Raw genomic sequence first — 12,836 nt, forward strand, 5'->3', positions numbered from 1 at the left:
TTGAATATTAATAACTGCCCATATATAGAAATATGAATAACTACTCATAAAAACTCTGATTGCTGAACTTATCATTAAATTTCATTTGGATACATTATTTTTGTGGCAATAACCATTCATTTAATTATTGTTAATGTTATTATCAAGATACTCAGTATTCTCTAAAATACTTTAGTATATCATTTATTAGGAAAACATTTTAAAAAATGGTTGTGCTTATTTTTTTTGGTAAGAAACTGAACAGGTACCAAAATGATAACCCATTCAGAACTGACCACTGTATACTAACAAGAAAAATATCAGTTTTACTACTTTACCCACTTTACTTTGAATGCCATGGATATAATGTGTATATTTATTTATACTGTATGCATAGCTTGATTTTAATTATTAGGGTAAGTTTTTTGCTTTTACCTTCCCTTTGCTAAGAACCAATTTTTACCACCTTCAAATTTATGGGAGGATAAGTCCCTTATCCTCCTAAGTTTCTATTCTCTACCTGTCTCTGAGAAGACACTTTTTATATAGCTTCATTTACTCATCACAACTAAGCTGTACTTTACTGACATGGAAACAAATTCAGATTACTTTAAAAGCTCTCCCAAGAAAACACAGCTAGTAAGTGGCAGAGTTAGGATTTGAATTGTTTATCATTCCCAAAGCTTATGCCTTTTTCATTGATACTAAACCTCCACTAGGGACCAAATATTGTTAAATTTGACAGCACGACCAGTCTTTTTTTAATAGAAATTATGGTATCAACAACTGGTTCAAGGTGGGGGGAAAAAAAGTAAATCACTTCCTTTGGTTATACAAATACCTCCACTAGAGGTCAAATTTGGCAGCACATGGATGGTCTTATAGAAATCTATGACATCAACAACTTGTTAAAAAAATAGGTGAATTATTTCCTTTGGTATACAAATACCTTCAATGAAGTCATGTTTACTGGTAATAGAAATGACAAAAGGGGGCTGCAGTTGTGGCTCAGTGGTAGAGCACTCGCCTAGCACGTACAAGGCCCTGGGTTTAGTCCTCAGCACCACATATAAATAAATAAATAAATAAATAAATAAATAAATAAATAAATAAATAAATGTATTGTATCCAACTACAACTAAAAAAAAATAAATATTAAAAAAAAAAAAAAGAAACCAAAAAAGGGATCAAAGATCAGATACTTAGGGCAAGTCCACCAGAGTCTCACACTTCTCTTCATCCCTTCTACTACTACTGTTCTGATCAGGCCTTGTTTTCTACTTAGATTACTGCCACTACCTCATATGTGATTTTCCCTTGAGTCTTGTGCTCCCCAAATCCATCTACCAAACAGCCTTCAGAGTTAAACCTTTACTGGTTTCCCAAACCCATATGGTAAAATTCAGGTTCCTTTCTCATGGCATAAAAAGCGCTGTGGAAGAGTTGACCCTTACCTGCTGTTCCATTTCACATCATACCTAGTCTTGATTTTTATAAAGCAACAAAACCACATGGCTCTAATTCCCTAAAGGCCAATAATTGTTACACATTCTTTAAAACTCAATTTAGGTGTCATTCCCTCTAGGTTTTTCTGAGAAATAGTTACATAGGTCTCCTTCTTTGAGGTTCACATCTACATCAATACCTTAGACCCTAACATACTGCAGGCTAATTTAGTTTACTTTTCCTCTTTCTCTTTCTAAACTAAAAAGATTTTCAGATTCAGGGCAAGGTCAGTGGCCTATCAGATTTTCCATTCCCAAGACTTGACACAGTGCTGAACAAACAATAGCATTCTTAGTAATGGTTGAATGAATGTATAGAAAGAATATTACAAATGAATTTTTTTATTTTAAACAATGCCTGAAAGCAATCCAGAAAAAACTGAAGCAGCATACTGATAACTGTTTTTTAAAGTATACTACAAAACAATTAATAGTACCATCTGTTTTCAAGAATCTAATAAACCAAAATAATAGCAGAAACAAAGTGACAATGATTTTTTCTACCATTTCACTAGAAAGCAACTCTTACAGAATAGGAATGGTATGGTAACATCTCTATCAAATATGTTAATGAGTATTTTTCTACTATAGTTTTCAATTAGTTTCACTTTATAATTTAACTGTTTCTTCAAAGAACAACAGTAAAATTCTTCTTTCCAATGTATTCTATGTGTATATAAATATAGAAAAAGGAGGCTGATTCATAGTGGGATAGAGAAAGGGAGCATAGGAGGAATAGACGAACTCTAGATAGGGCAGATGGGTAGGAGGGGAAGAGAGGGGGTATGGATTAGAAACGGTGGTGGAACGTGATGATCATTATTATCCAAAGTACACTTATGAAGACACAAGTTGGTGTGAATATACTTTGTATATAACCAGAGATATGAAAAATTGTGCTCTATATGTGTAATACGAATTGTAATGCATTCCACTGTCATATATATACATATATATAAAATAAATACATATATAAATAAATATAGAAAAAGTCTATACCACCACTATACCACCATAAATGATTTCTGTTCACACCTTGTCTCCCACCAGTCTTTCCTTCTACATCTTTGAGTTCTACCTAAATAGTGGTTAAATATGGTAATGGTTAAATATGGTAATGATGTTTTTTCCTTTCATTTATCCAATTTTTTCCCATTTGATAAGAAATATTTTATTTAAAAAAAATTGTTTAAAAAAATTCAAAATATGTTTTCTAACTTTTTCTAATAACCAAATGGGGTTAAAAGTGAGTTTAAAAGGTCATCATACAATTTTCAAATTTTAAATATTTAAAGGCAATTTGGGGGAAGATTATGGGGAAGGAAGGAATGGAAAAGGGATGGTTAATGGGTAGACAGGGAAGTTGAATAGGAGAAATAAATTCTAACTTTGGGAAGTTGAATAGGAGAAATAAATTCTAACTTTGTGCAGCACAGTGGATAGCTATGGTTGACAATAATTAATTGTTCAATCCAAAAGAGCTAGTAGAGAGGATTCCCAACACATAAAATAAAACATGACCTAGGTGATAGGCCAATAATTGTGATTTGATCATTATACATTGTATACATGTATTGAAATGTCACCTTGAGCACCATAAATATGCACAATTACTATGTGCCAATTAAAAATAAAAGTATATTAAATAAATAAAAAGGCAAATTGAGGTTTCTACTTTGCAATTTATGAAGTAAGGTAGTAAATTTCAAAATCTAATGTTTGTATGAAATATAAAGCTCCAAAAGAAATACTTAAAACTCTAAAATCAAGTATCTACCATCATAAAATAAACAACACATTTGAAATAAATAATTCCAATTTTTTAAAATAATTTGAATAAGTAGTTCTAAATTTACAGGACTGTTTCTACTAGAGAGAATCCTAAAGGTATTAATTTGCTAAAAAAATTGTTGCCACCTCTCCCCTCTTCCTATAGATTCTCCCATTTAAAAATTTATTTACTCTACCAATAGTTAAAACTTTCTAAGAAAAGCATACCATTTTCTCATCTCATACTTATTACCTTAAGAGTAACCAGTCATACAGCTTTTAGGATTAGAATCAGTATTAAAGGATATATTTCTAACACACATACATGCACAATTGTGTATAGATGTGTACACACACACAGTCTGAAAGGATATATTCCAACACATTAATAATGATTTTCTCTGGGAAGTGAAAATGTTAAGAAATGTTAAGAACTACCATATTTTACCCTCCCCCCATTGAAATTTTAAAACTATTATCTTGTAGTTGAAAAGCATGAAGGAAAAAAGAGATAGTTGAGCACAGAAAGGAATAAATACTTAAATCTTCAAAGCATGATTATATAAAATCTCCATTTATAATGTGCATTATTTATCTTAAGATACATCTATATGTATTAGTTTTATTCAATTTTATGAAGGCTGCCCCAACATTACATATATATCAATAGAAAGGCTATCAGATGGCATATAAAGAATAATATGCACAAATACTACCTAGATTTAAAACTGTCCTTCACACATTTGAAAATAAAACATAAAAATGCAATAATAATATTCACGTTCAAGATCATAAAAAATTAAACATCTGAATCTCAAATGTGATTGTGGAAAATCTCAAGGCACTTATAGACATCAAGAGGTGTTATGGGGCTTGGGTTACAGTTAGTGGTGAAGCATTTGCTTGTAAGCATGCACAAGGCCCTGGATTTGGTCCTCAGTGCTACCAAAAAAAGAAGGAAAAAAAGTATTACAAAATAATAAAATTACAAAATATCGTGTATTTTTTATTTTTGATACTGGGGATTGAACCAATATCAAAATTATTAGTAAACTAATTCCATTTAAATAACTCCAAATGACATATTCTGTTTTTCACCTTAAACCTGTCTTTACCTCTTGGGAAAACAAAACAAAACTAGAAACAATGAAATATAATACTAAGAAAAAAGAAACTAGCCTCATATTTTTGGTGCATCATGTACCAACCATCATATTTACCATGAAAACACACACACACACACACACACACACACACACACACACTGATCTACAAGAAATTTTAGTAACATATTTTGCAAAGCTAGAATTGGGATCATGCAAGTACTATTTGAAGATGATGGTCTATAAAAAATTAAGTTCAGTGGTCTAAAAAAAACAGATTAAAACATGTGATATATTATAGGTAGAATCCGTTTATTTTATTTTATACCACCATGTAATTCAAAACGACTAGTTCCATGAATGGTTTATATAGAGTAAAAGACCCATGCACTTACTCATTGTTTTGTTGACATATATAACAGACAAATTCTATTCAATGAACATTCTATTTAAAAGCAAAAGAAGGAATAAATATGTTCCTGGCTATTACACAGTCAGCCTATTTAATGAAGACATATAATTTCTATATATACATATGACAATGAGGTTTTCTAAAATACTATGTACTTTATGATATTTTGTGGACTTTATGATCTTGTGAGAGAAGTAAATAAATAATTAAACCAACAAATAAGATCATTAAAACTTGTGATAGGTGCTATAAGGGAAATGAAAACGGTATAGAAATAGAGGTAACCTACTTTGAATGATCAGCAAAGGTCTCTCTCAAACCCTAAGAAGGAGTCAGGGGTGGTGGCAAAATGCCTGTAATCCCAGTGACCTGGGGGACTGAGGCAGGAAGGATAGAAAGTTCAAGGTCAGCCTGGGCAGCTTAGTGAGACCCTGGCCAAAAAAAAAAAAAAAAGGCACTGGGGTGTAGCTTGGTGGCACAGCACACCTGGATCCTGAGTTCAATCTCTAGTACCACCATAAAACAAAAAAATCTTAGAGGGGAATATTTATTTAAATCCTAACCCTAAATGACAGGGAGCCCACAATTTGAATAGTATAAAGCTTGAGAAACTATTTTCTACATTAACACAGAGGCAGCTTATTTCACATTTATTAATTCACAAAGTACTTTCTACATTTCAAAATTTGCAATTTTCTAATCTTTTCTAAATTTTCGAAAACACCAAAAGTTCCCCTGTACTCTTTCTATACAGTTGTGTGCATATAATTATCCCCAAATTGACATTTTTATAAACATATCTTTTTATTAAGAATATCTAGGAGTGCTGGGGTGAGTGCTAGCATGTGTGAGGCACTGGGTTCAATCCCTAGCACCACATATAAATAAAAAATATATATATATATTTAAAATAATATTTCTATATAATTCATAGTTATAAGAAAATTCGAGGGATAAAAATAATATTGAGAGAGGGAGAGGCACTGTCTTAGTACTTTAAAGCAGAAAATCTCTCAAGTGCTACTGCTATAAAATTAAAACATGTTTACATTCAAATTATTTGTGTTGACAATGGAAGTAGAAGATATAAAGAAACTGTGGATTTGTGGACAGCAACTTAAAATACTACAGGTGAAGAGGGAAGGGATCAGAACAGAAAGACATTATCTTGGTAAACTCATATCAGTTCATGGTCTAGTTCTCAGATTTTCAGGTCCAGGAAGCTCACACCAAATTCAAAAAAGGTAAATAGGAGTTGGGGTTGTGGCTCAGTGATGGAGCATTTGCCTAGCATGTGTGAGGCACTGGATTAGATCTTCAGCACCATATATAAATAAATAAAATAAAGGCCCATCTACAACTAAAAGAAAAAAAAAAGGTAACTAAAAGCAGAATTACATTTTTGTAATTTTCATTGTGAAATATATTATCCTGGGGCTGGGACTGTGGCTCAGCGGTAGAGCACTTGCCTAGCACAAGTGGAACCCCGGGTTCGATGCTGAGCACCACATAAAAATAAAGGCATTGTGTTGTGTCCATCTACACCTAAAAAAATAAATATTAAAAACAAACAAAAGAAGAAATATATTATCCTGCTGCTCCAGTATTCAAGACCAATGATCATAATCCCACCCATGCCAATTTATTAATCCACAATGGAGAACATAGCCTTCTAAAGATAATCTTTATCTGCACTCTCACCTGTACATCACAATTTATTATCAGGAAACTAAGTGAATAAAAATAAATCCTTCATGAATATGGAATCAGGCAAAGAGATTGAGATCTCTCAGAGGCCATGGCAGGACTGATATAATATTCCTGTCCTTCAGCAAAGATTACCTTGCTAGTTACCAGAATTATCATGAACCCCAGATGATGTATCTTTTTCCTTTGTACAGCAGTGTATAAACATTGCCAAATTCTGCTTTTCAGACTCTTTTTCAATGTTCAGTGCTGACCATCCATTCCATTTCTGCAGATACAGCCTTTCTTTAGATGAGTTAATGTCACCTATTGAATTCAATCAAAACTGCTGGGCAATATAGTAGGAACTGAATATACAAGGTTAGATAAGATATGAGCCACATTCTCAGGAGTTCATCTTGTATTGAGGAAGACCATCTCTTCCCTGTTTTTGACTAGGGAGAATGCCAGTCTTTTAAAATGCCTTCTGCATGTATGTAGTTTTATCCATTTTTTAATGGATGTTATTTAAAATTTTATAGAGTTCTAGGAATATTTCACTATTGCCCTTACATACAAACTTCAAAGGGTATTTTGTATAAAGAGGCAACTTAAGTACTGAGGAATTAAGTAGTTTGCCTGAAATCACTAAGTTAATAAGTAGTGGAGCCAACATTCAAATTCTAGGTCTGTCTCCAAAGATCACATCATCTTTCCTCTATTCCCATGCAGCTTCTAAGAAACTAAAAACTCTTAATTAAAAGAGACAGAAATATGTAAACAGCTTAGGACAAGTCCTTATATATACTCCAATTCAATTACTATGTCTACCAAACTAAAATCAACAATATCAAGTTATAAATTTGTGCAGAGTTTGTAGATCTCCCACTAACTAATGAGTCCCCAAATTTAATAATCCAGGAAAAAACAATCTTCATTTTAGCAGGTCAAGGCCAACTCACTGCTATTTAGCACTCTTAAAAAACACAATCAAAACCCACACCCCCCTTCTAGTTGAAAGCTCTAATTTTAGCAAAAATAAGACTGTTCTAACATCTAAAATATTTATATTTTACTTCATACTTTAAAAGACTCAGTAAAGCATATTAACAGTGACTTAAAAACAAAGACTAAGCAAATACAGATAATGTGAAAGGTGCACCACTGAACAATATCCCAAATCATCTAAAGCTTTAAATTACATATTTGGATGATATTTTCCTTTATGTTGCATTTTTAAAAAGAAATACTTCTTAGCCCCATTAACATCTATCTATTTCTTATGTTTCGCATGAGCTATAATAGTTCATTATAATAGATAGTAAAGATTCACTCAGCACTAAAATTACCTAAACACATATCAAATGAACACATGAGAAAACTGTAGTGAATTAGGAAAGAGAACAGGAAACAGAGGAGAGAGACTCTTAGAAAGGAGTGCAGCAAGAATAAACACCAGAAACTGCAATTCATCAAGCAGGAAGTCCTAGTCACATGACAGGCAGGAAAATGAAATTTAAAAATAAATGAAAAATGAACAAGATGGAAAGTCCAAAGAGAGCTTAGAGGAAAAAAATGAAAAGGCTTTAAATAGATACATTAAAAATCCATTTTTTAAAAAGAAAAGCTACTGTAAAAACAAGATATATTTAAATAATCTGGTGACAGTTGAGGAATTACTTTCACTTTGTAGTTATTTTCCTTATAGTCACTCAATAATCATGTTAAACATCTACAATCAAAATCACGAAACAATTTTCTCTGAAAATTGATAATCAAATATTTACAGTAACCAGATTTTTTTTTCTCCAAAGAAACATTACATTCACAATTTAAAAATATCATTTGAGTTAAATTGATCTTACCCATTAATGTTGCTAAAAGACATAAGGAGTACATCTCCTTGTCAGCTTGCTCTTGAAGTTCCTTAGATGACAGTTTACCAGTAACAGCAATCTCTTCTTGTTTCACAGTGTGGGCAGAGTGTGCTGCAGCAGACTGACCACCTTCTGCTTTGCTTTTTAGAATCTCTATTGTGATTCTGTCACCGTGCTGTAAAGGAACTGGCTCCTTTTCCATTCCTGCCTGTGGTGGCATTAACTCTTTAGGAGGAAAGCCATAGCGAATACACTGTAAATATGGAGGAATGTTGAATTCTCTGGCTATACTTTCCTGAAGTTCATAAAAGGTTGTTGAAGACTTAAGTGTAACCATGGACTGTCTTCCGTCGTTAGTTGTTATTCGAATCTTCTTCTCCTTGGAAGTTGTAGGTGAATAGGGAGCCTTGGTAGGGGTGGCAGGTGCAGAGGATGGCCCATCACGAATGGCACTGGGAGAAACAGTTCTGGGCTGCCCCTTTTGTTCTTGTTTTAACTTCTCTGTTTTCCGTTTCTGCATTGCAGAAGCCTGTTCCGTAATATTCTGTTGAATAGTTCTTTCAGTTTTACTCATATTTAATTCTTCCTTGTGCAAAGTTTTTGTTTTCTGTCCAGTAAGAATAATTTTAGTTGGAAGCTGAGATTCTGATTCTTGTCCTTGCACATCTCCGACTCTTTGGGCATGAGCACCATCTATATTTACAGGAGTATAATCATCAGGATTCTTTTTGGCAGTCTGATGCAATATGGTGTGGACAACTTTCTGAACGAGGATTTCACTCCCAAATTCACCTGGAAAATGCTTGGTAACAAGTTTCATTGCAACGTCATAAACATTACTATTCAGAGATGGATCACTTTCATACTGAAACCAGTACACTGTTTCTCTGACCACTCTTCCTCCCCATTCCAAAGTGATAGGGAAAGCTTCTGGCAGATTGTCGTACTCTTTACCATCCCAAAAGTGTTTGAATCCACAACCACATTTGCCACCAGTGGACCTAGAATTAGTTCTGTCTCCATCCAAATACACAATAGATCCATCTCCTCTGACTCTTCGCACAGATGTGCCATGGCACCAATTACAAGCCGTTAGGTTACTCAACCCATAGTCTGGTACCAGAACATCTTTCACTGAATCATATGAGCAAACCAAATTGTTCAAGGGAAAGCTATAATTTTTGTCAGGCCTCAGCTGTCCATGAGTACTTTTTGCCAAGTTATACAGTTTCCCTCCTGGAGCCAACCACTCTGGAGGAACATGAAGTTCAGAAAGGGCACCACAGAGCAAACATTTGTGAAGGCGATTATCCATTACTGCCTTTTTAGCAGCTGCTGTAACCTCTTCAGGCTGAACTCCTATCACTCCTGTCCTTCTATAGAAATACTGATGGACATCAGCAACTAAACTAGGATGGATACCATGTTTATCCATAAAGACTTCTTCCATAGCAGCAACAAGCCTAAGTAAGTATTTATCTTGCAAACTTCTGTCACCTCCAATAACACAACCACCATCTTCCTCGAGTTTGATGTACTTTTTAATAAGGTCCTGAGGCACACCCCATGCTTTAGGAAGCAAATTCATAGGCAGTTTGGGCAGAGCAGCCCCTTTTATGCCTACCAAAGGAATATAATGGTTTCTACCAGAGCTACTCCATGCAATACAGATTGGTTTGTTCAAATGACCATCTCTTCCAGTGCACTTCTCTGCAGGTATGAGCCCAGGCAAAAAGGTGGCTGAATAATCACCAGAGCTTCTCATGCCACTAAGGGAATCTAACAGAATTATGGGACGATGCAACACATTAGCAAGGCCAAATATGTGGATGTTCCTCAAACCTAAGGGAACACCCTCAGGTGGCACAAACAGAGGATCACACTCATTGATAATGTCCTCCCACTCAGCGGCATCGATAAAGTCATGAAATAGGGCTTGATATCGGGCCAGGTGTTGCTGAAAGTGCTGTTTTAGATTCTCTCTCAGGGCATGCCAGAAGAGCTCCCGGCCTACTAGAGCTCGAGACACAGCATGCACCAGGCAGTGTCCATCCCCGTCCACATGCACTGGAATGAGGCATTCCTGACTTTTATTGGCTCGTTTGATATCCTCAAGAGTGTCATGCAAATATAGAAGGCTTCCCGAGCGGTCCTTGCCATAGCCCACTGTGTTAACGTGCTCTGGTTCTATAAGGAAAGCGCGGTCACCCAGTAAAGCGCAATCGAACAGTTCACCCTGGTTCATATCCCGGAGAAGCTTGGCCCGGCCTGTCTGTTTGTCCATTCCATAGCGAGCTAATATGGGCGACAACAATTTACAGTGGTAGTTGGAAAGGCCCATCACCTTTACCAGTTCCGTGTTCTTCTTGGGTGCTCCCGTCACCCCGAGCAGAGCGTTCCGCAGCAGGTTGTGCAGCACTACGTCCGGATCGGTCACCTCCTCCACCCCCAGCAGCTGTTGCTGCTCGTGCCGCTGTCCGCACTCGGTACACTCGATGCTGACAGTACCGGAGGCCGGGAAGAACAGACGCGCCTGGCACTTCGGATCCGGGCAGCTCCCGGAAAGGATTCTCCGGTCTCTCCGCTTCGAGAGCCCCCCCGGAGCAGCTGCTGCCGCCGCCGCCAAAGACGACGGAGTCTGCGGAGCCTCAGGGGGAGGAGGTGGCGGCGGCAGCGGAGGCGGCGGCGGCGGCTGAGACATAGCTCTTGGCTCTCGTGTCTCGCTCCGCGTCCCAAGCGACCCTCAAAGGCTCATAACCTAGACCCCACCGGCCCGACTCGATCTAGTCCAGGCCCAGGGCGAATCAGTTTCCTTTCCCTACCAGCTCCTCCTCCTCCTAAGCGAAGGCGGAAGCGCCGGACGTTGTTTCTCTTCTTACTTCTCACTGCCGTAGCCGTTGCCCCGAACGTAACGGCCACCACCCCACCCCGCACTCAACACTCACTCACTCTCGCTCTCTCCGCCTCAGACAGACATACACGCCCTCATTGAGAGTGCGCAGGCGCAGCTTCCGCTCTGCCCTCTGGGAATTAGAGTCTTCCGGCCGCTCTTGGCCATCGAGTGTTAAGGATCTTTCTTTCAGAAGGAACTACAAATACGGTGATGCCACGCGGTTCAGAGCCCACGGAGAGAAGGAAGAGGAAGGCAATAGGAAGGGGGTGCAAAAAGGAAGATGGTGTCTCGCTTGGCCTGCCGGGAATTGTAGTTTTAACTGGATCTCCTTTGTGGTCCTCCCTATTCTACTGGCCTAGGCGAAAGTCAGAAAGACCACATTTCCTAGGATTCCCCGCGGTGCGTCCAGCCTCACTTCCTCTTTGGGCAGAGGGGAAGATGCAGGGAAGCTTGGTAAAAACAGAGTTTAAGGGATTGAGTGTTAAAATGAGGGGTGTGAAGTTCAGGACTACTAGAAGGGGAGGAGGATGGAAAGGCCTTCAGTGAAAAAATACAGTAAATAAATGCCCAGGGATATAGAGCGCCTGGAGGTTGAATGAAATGGTTTAGTCCGGTCTGGATATCATAGTGGAGGTGGGGATAGTGGATTGAATCGCAGAGTGCCTTTCAGGGTCTTCCCCCCCCCCTCCTTTTTTTTCCTGCCCCTCCTCTCTATTCTGGTTCCCACAGCTGTTCTAAGCCACCGAAGCACTTGAACTCCCTTTTCTGCCTTTTTCCTTTTCTCCAGTGGAATTCGCCTAGGCGCCATTTGGCTTCTCATACCCTGTACGTCTTTACAGTTTATAGTAAAAATAATACTTTGGATGTGTGTAGCGTTTTAAATACACATACAAGATGTTTTAACTGTAAATATAATTTCGTTTTTTTCTTAAAGCCTTCTGCACCAGAGTCTATAAGGTTACTGAAAGGTGTTAGTACTGATTTGCCCCTAGTAATTGTTAACAATTTTCTTCAAAATAAAGTCTGTGTTTGAAAGAGAAATCCTTCAAGTACTAATTATTTTCTCGCCAATTTTCCCTGCCCCATGCAAAATAATGTTTGTTTCATAGTGTACCCTTATAATACATAAGATCGGTGATATTACAACTTTGAAGGGGACATTTTTCAATAAAAGGTTTTTTGCAAATAATTAATTCAGGCTGGAAGAGTTGTTTGTTTTTTATTCTGAAGTTAGTTTGCTTGTAATGACATAGGTTTATCTTGGAGCTAATTTTTAATTGAATGCTTATAAAATTGGATGTGCCCTATACGTGGAAGGTTTTTGTTTTTGTTTCTGTGGCTAAGTTATACCTGCAGTAAAGTTTCATTTTTCTCACCCACAGTGCAAAGAACTGAATTACTAAAGCCTTAGAGCATGACAACAGTTTGGAGTTCTAACACTGTTATGCACTTTTATATCATAAACAAACAAAAAAATAATTCCTTATCTGAGATACTGGTGAAGTTTAGGGGTGTAGTTCAGTGATAGAGCCCTTGCCTAGCAAAGCTACAGGTTATGCCTTCACACAATAGTTCCCAAACTTTAACAAGCTTCAGAATCAAATGGAAAGC

At 36.9% G+C, this 12,836-nt stretch overlaps 1 protein-coding gene across 1 annotated transcript in view; it reads right to left on the reverse strand.

The window, feature by feature from the left end:
• Positions 1 to 11,286, reverse strand: part of Vcpip1 (valosin containing protein interacting protein 1) — a 28,638-nt gene extending 17,352 nt beyond the window's left edge. The window contains exon 1 of the mRNA XM_026410015.2: positions 8,321 to 11,286. Coding sequence (XP_026265800.1) covers positions 8,321 to 11,033 — 2,713 coding nt within the window. The 5' untranslated portion in view covers positions 11,034 to 11,286. The remainder of the gene's footprint in view (positions 1 to 8,320) is intronic.
• Positions 11,287 to 12,836: the final 1,550 nt, after the last annotated feature.

This window comes from Urocitellus parryii, chromosome 7 (assembly GCF_045843805.1).
Source record: "Urocitellus parryii isolate mUroPar1 chromosome 7, mUroPar1.hap1, whole genome shotgun sequence".
NCBI classification, from domain to species: domain Eukaryota; kingdom Metazoa; phylum Chordata; class Mammalia; order Rodentia; family Sciuridae; genus Urocitellus; species Urocitellus parryii.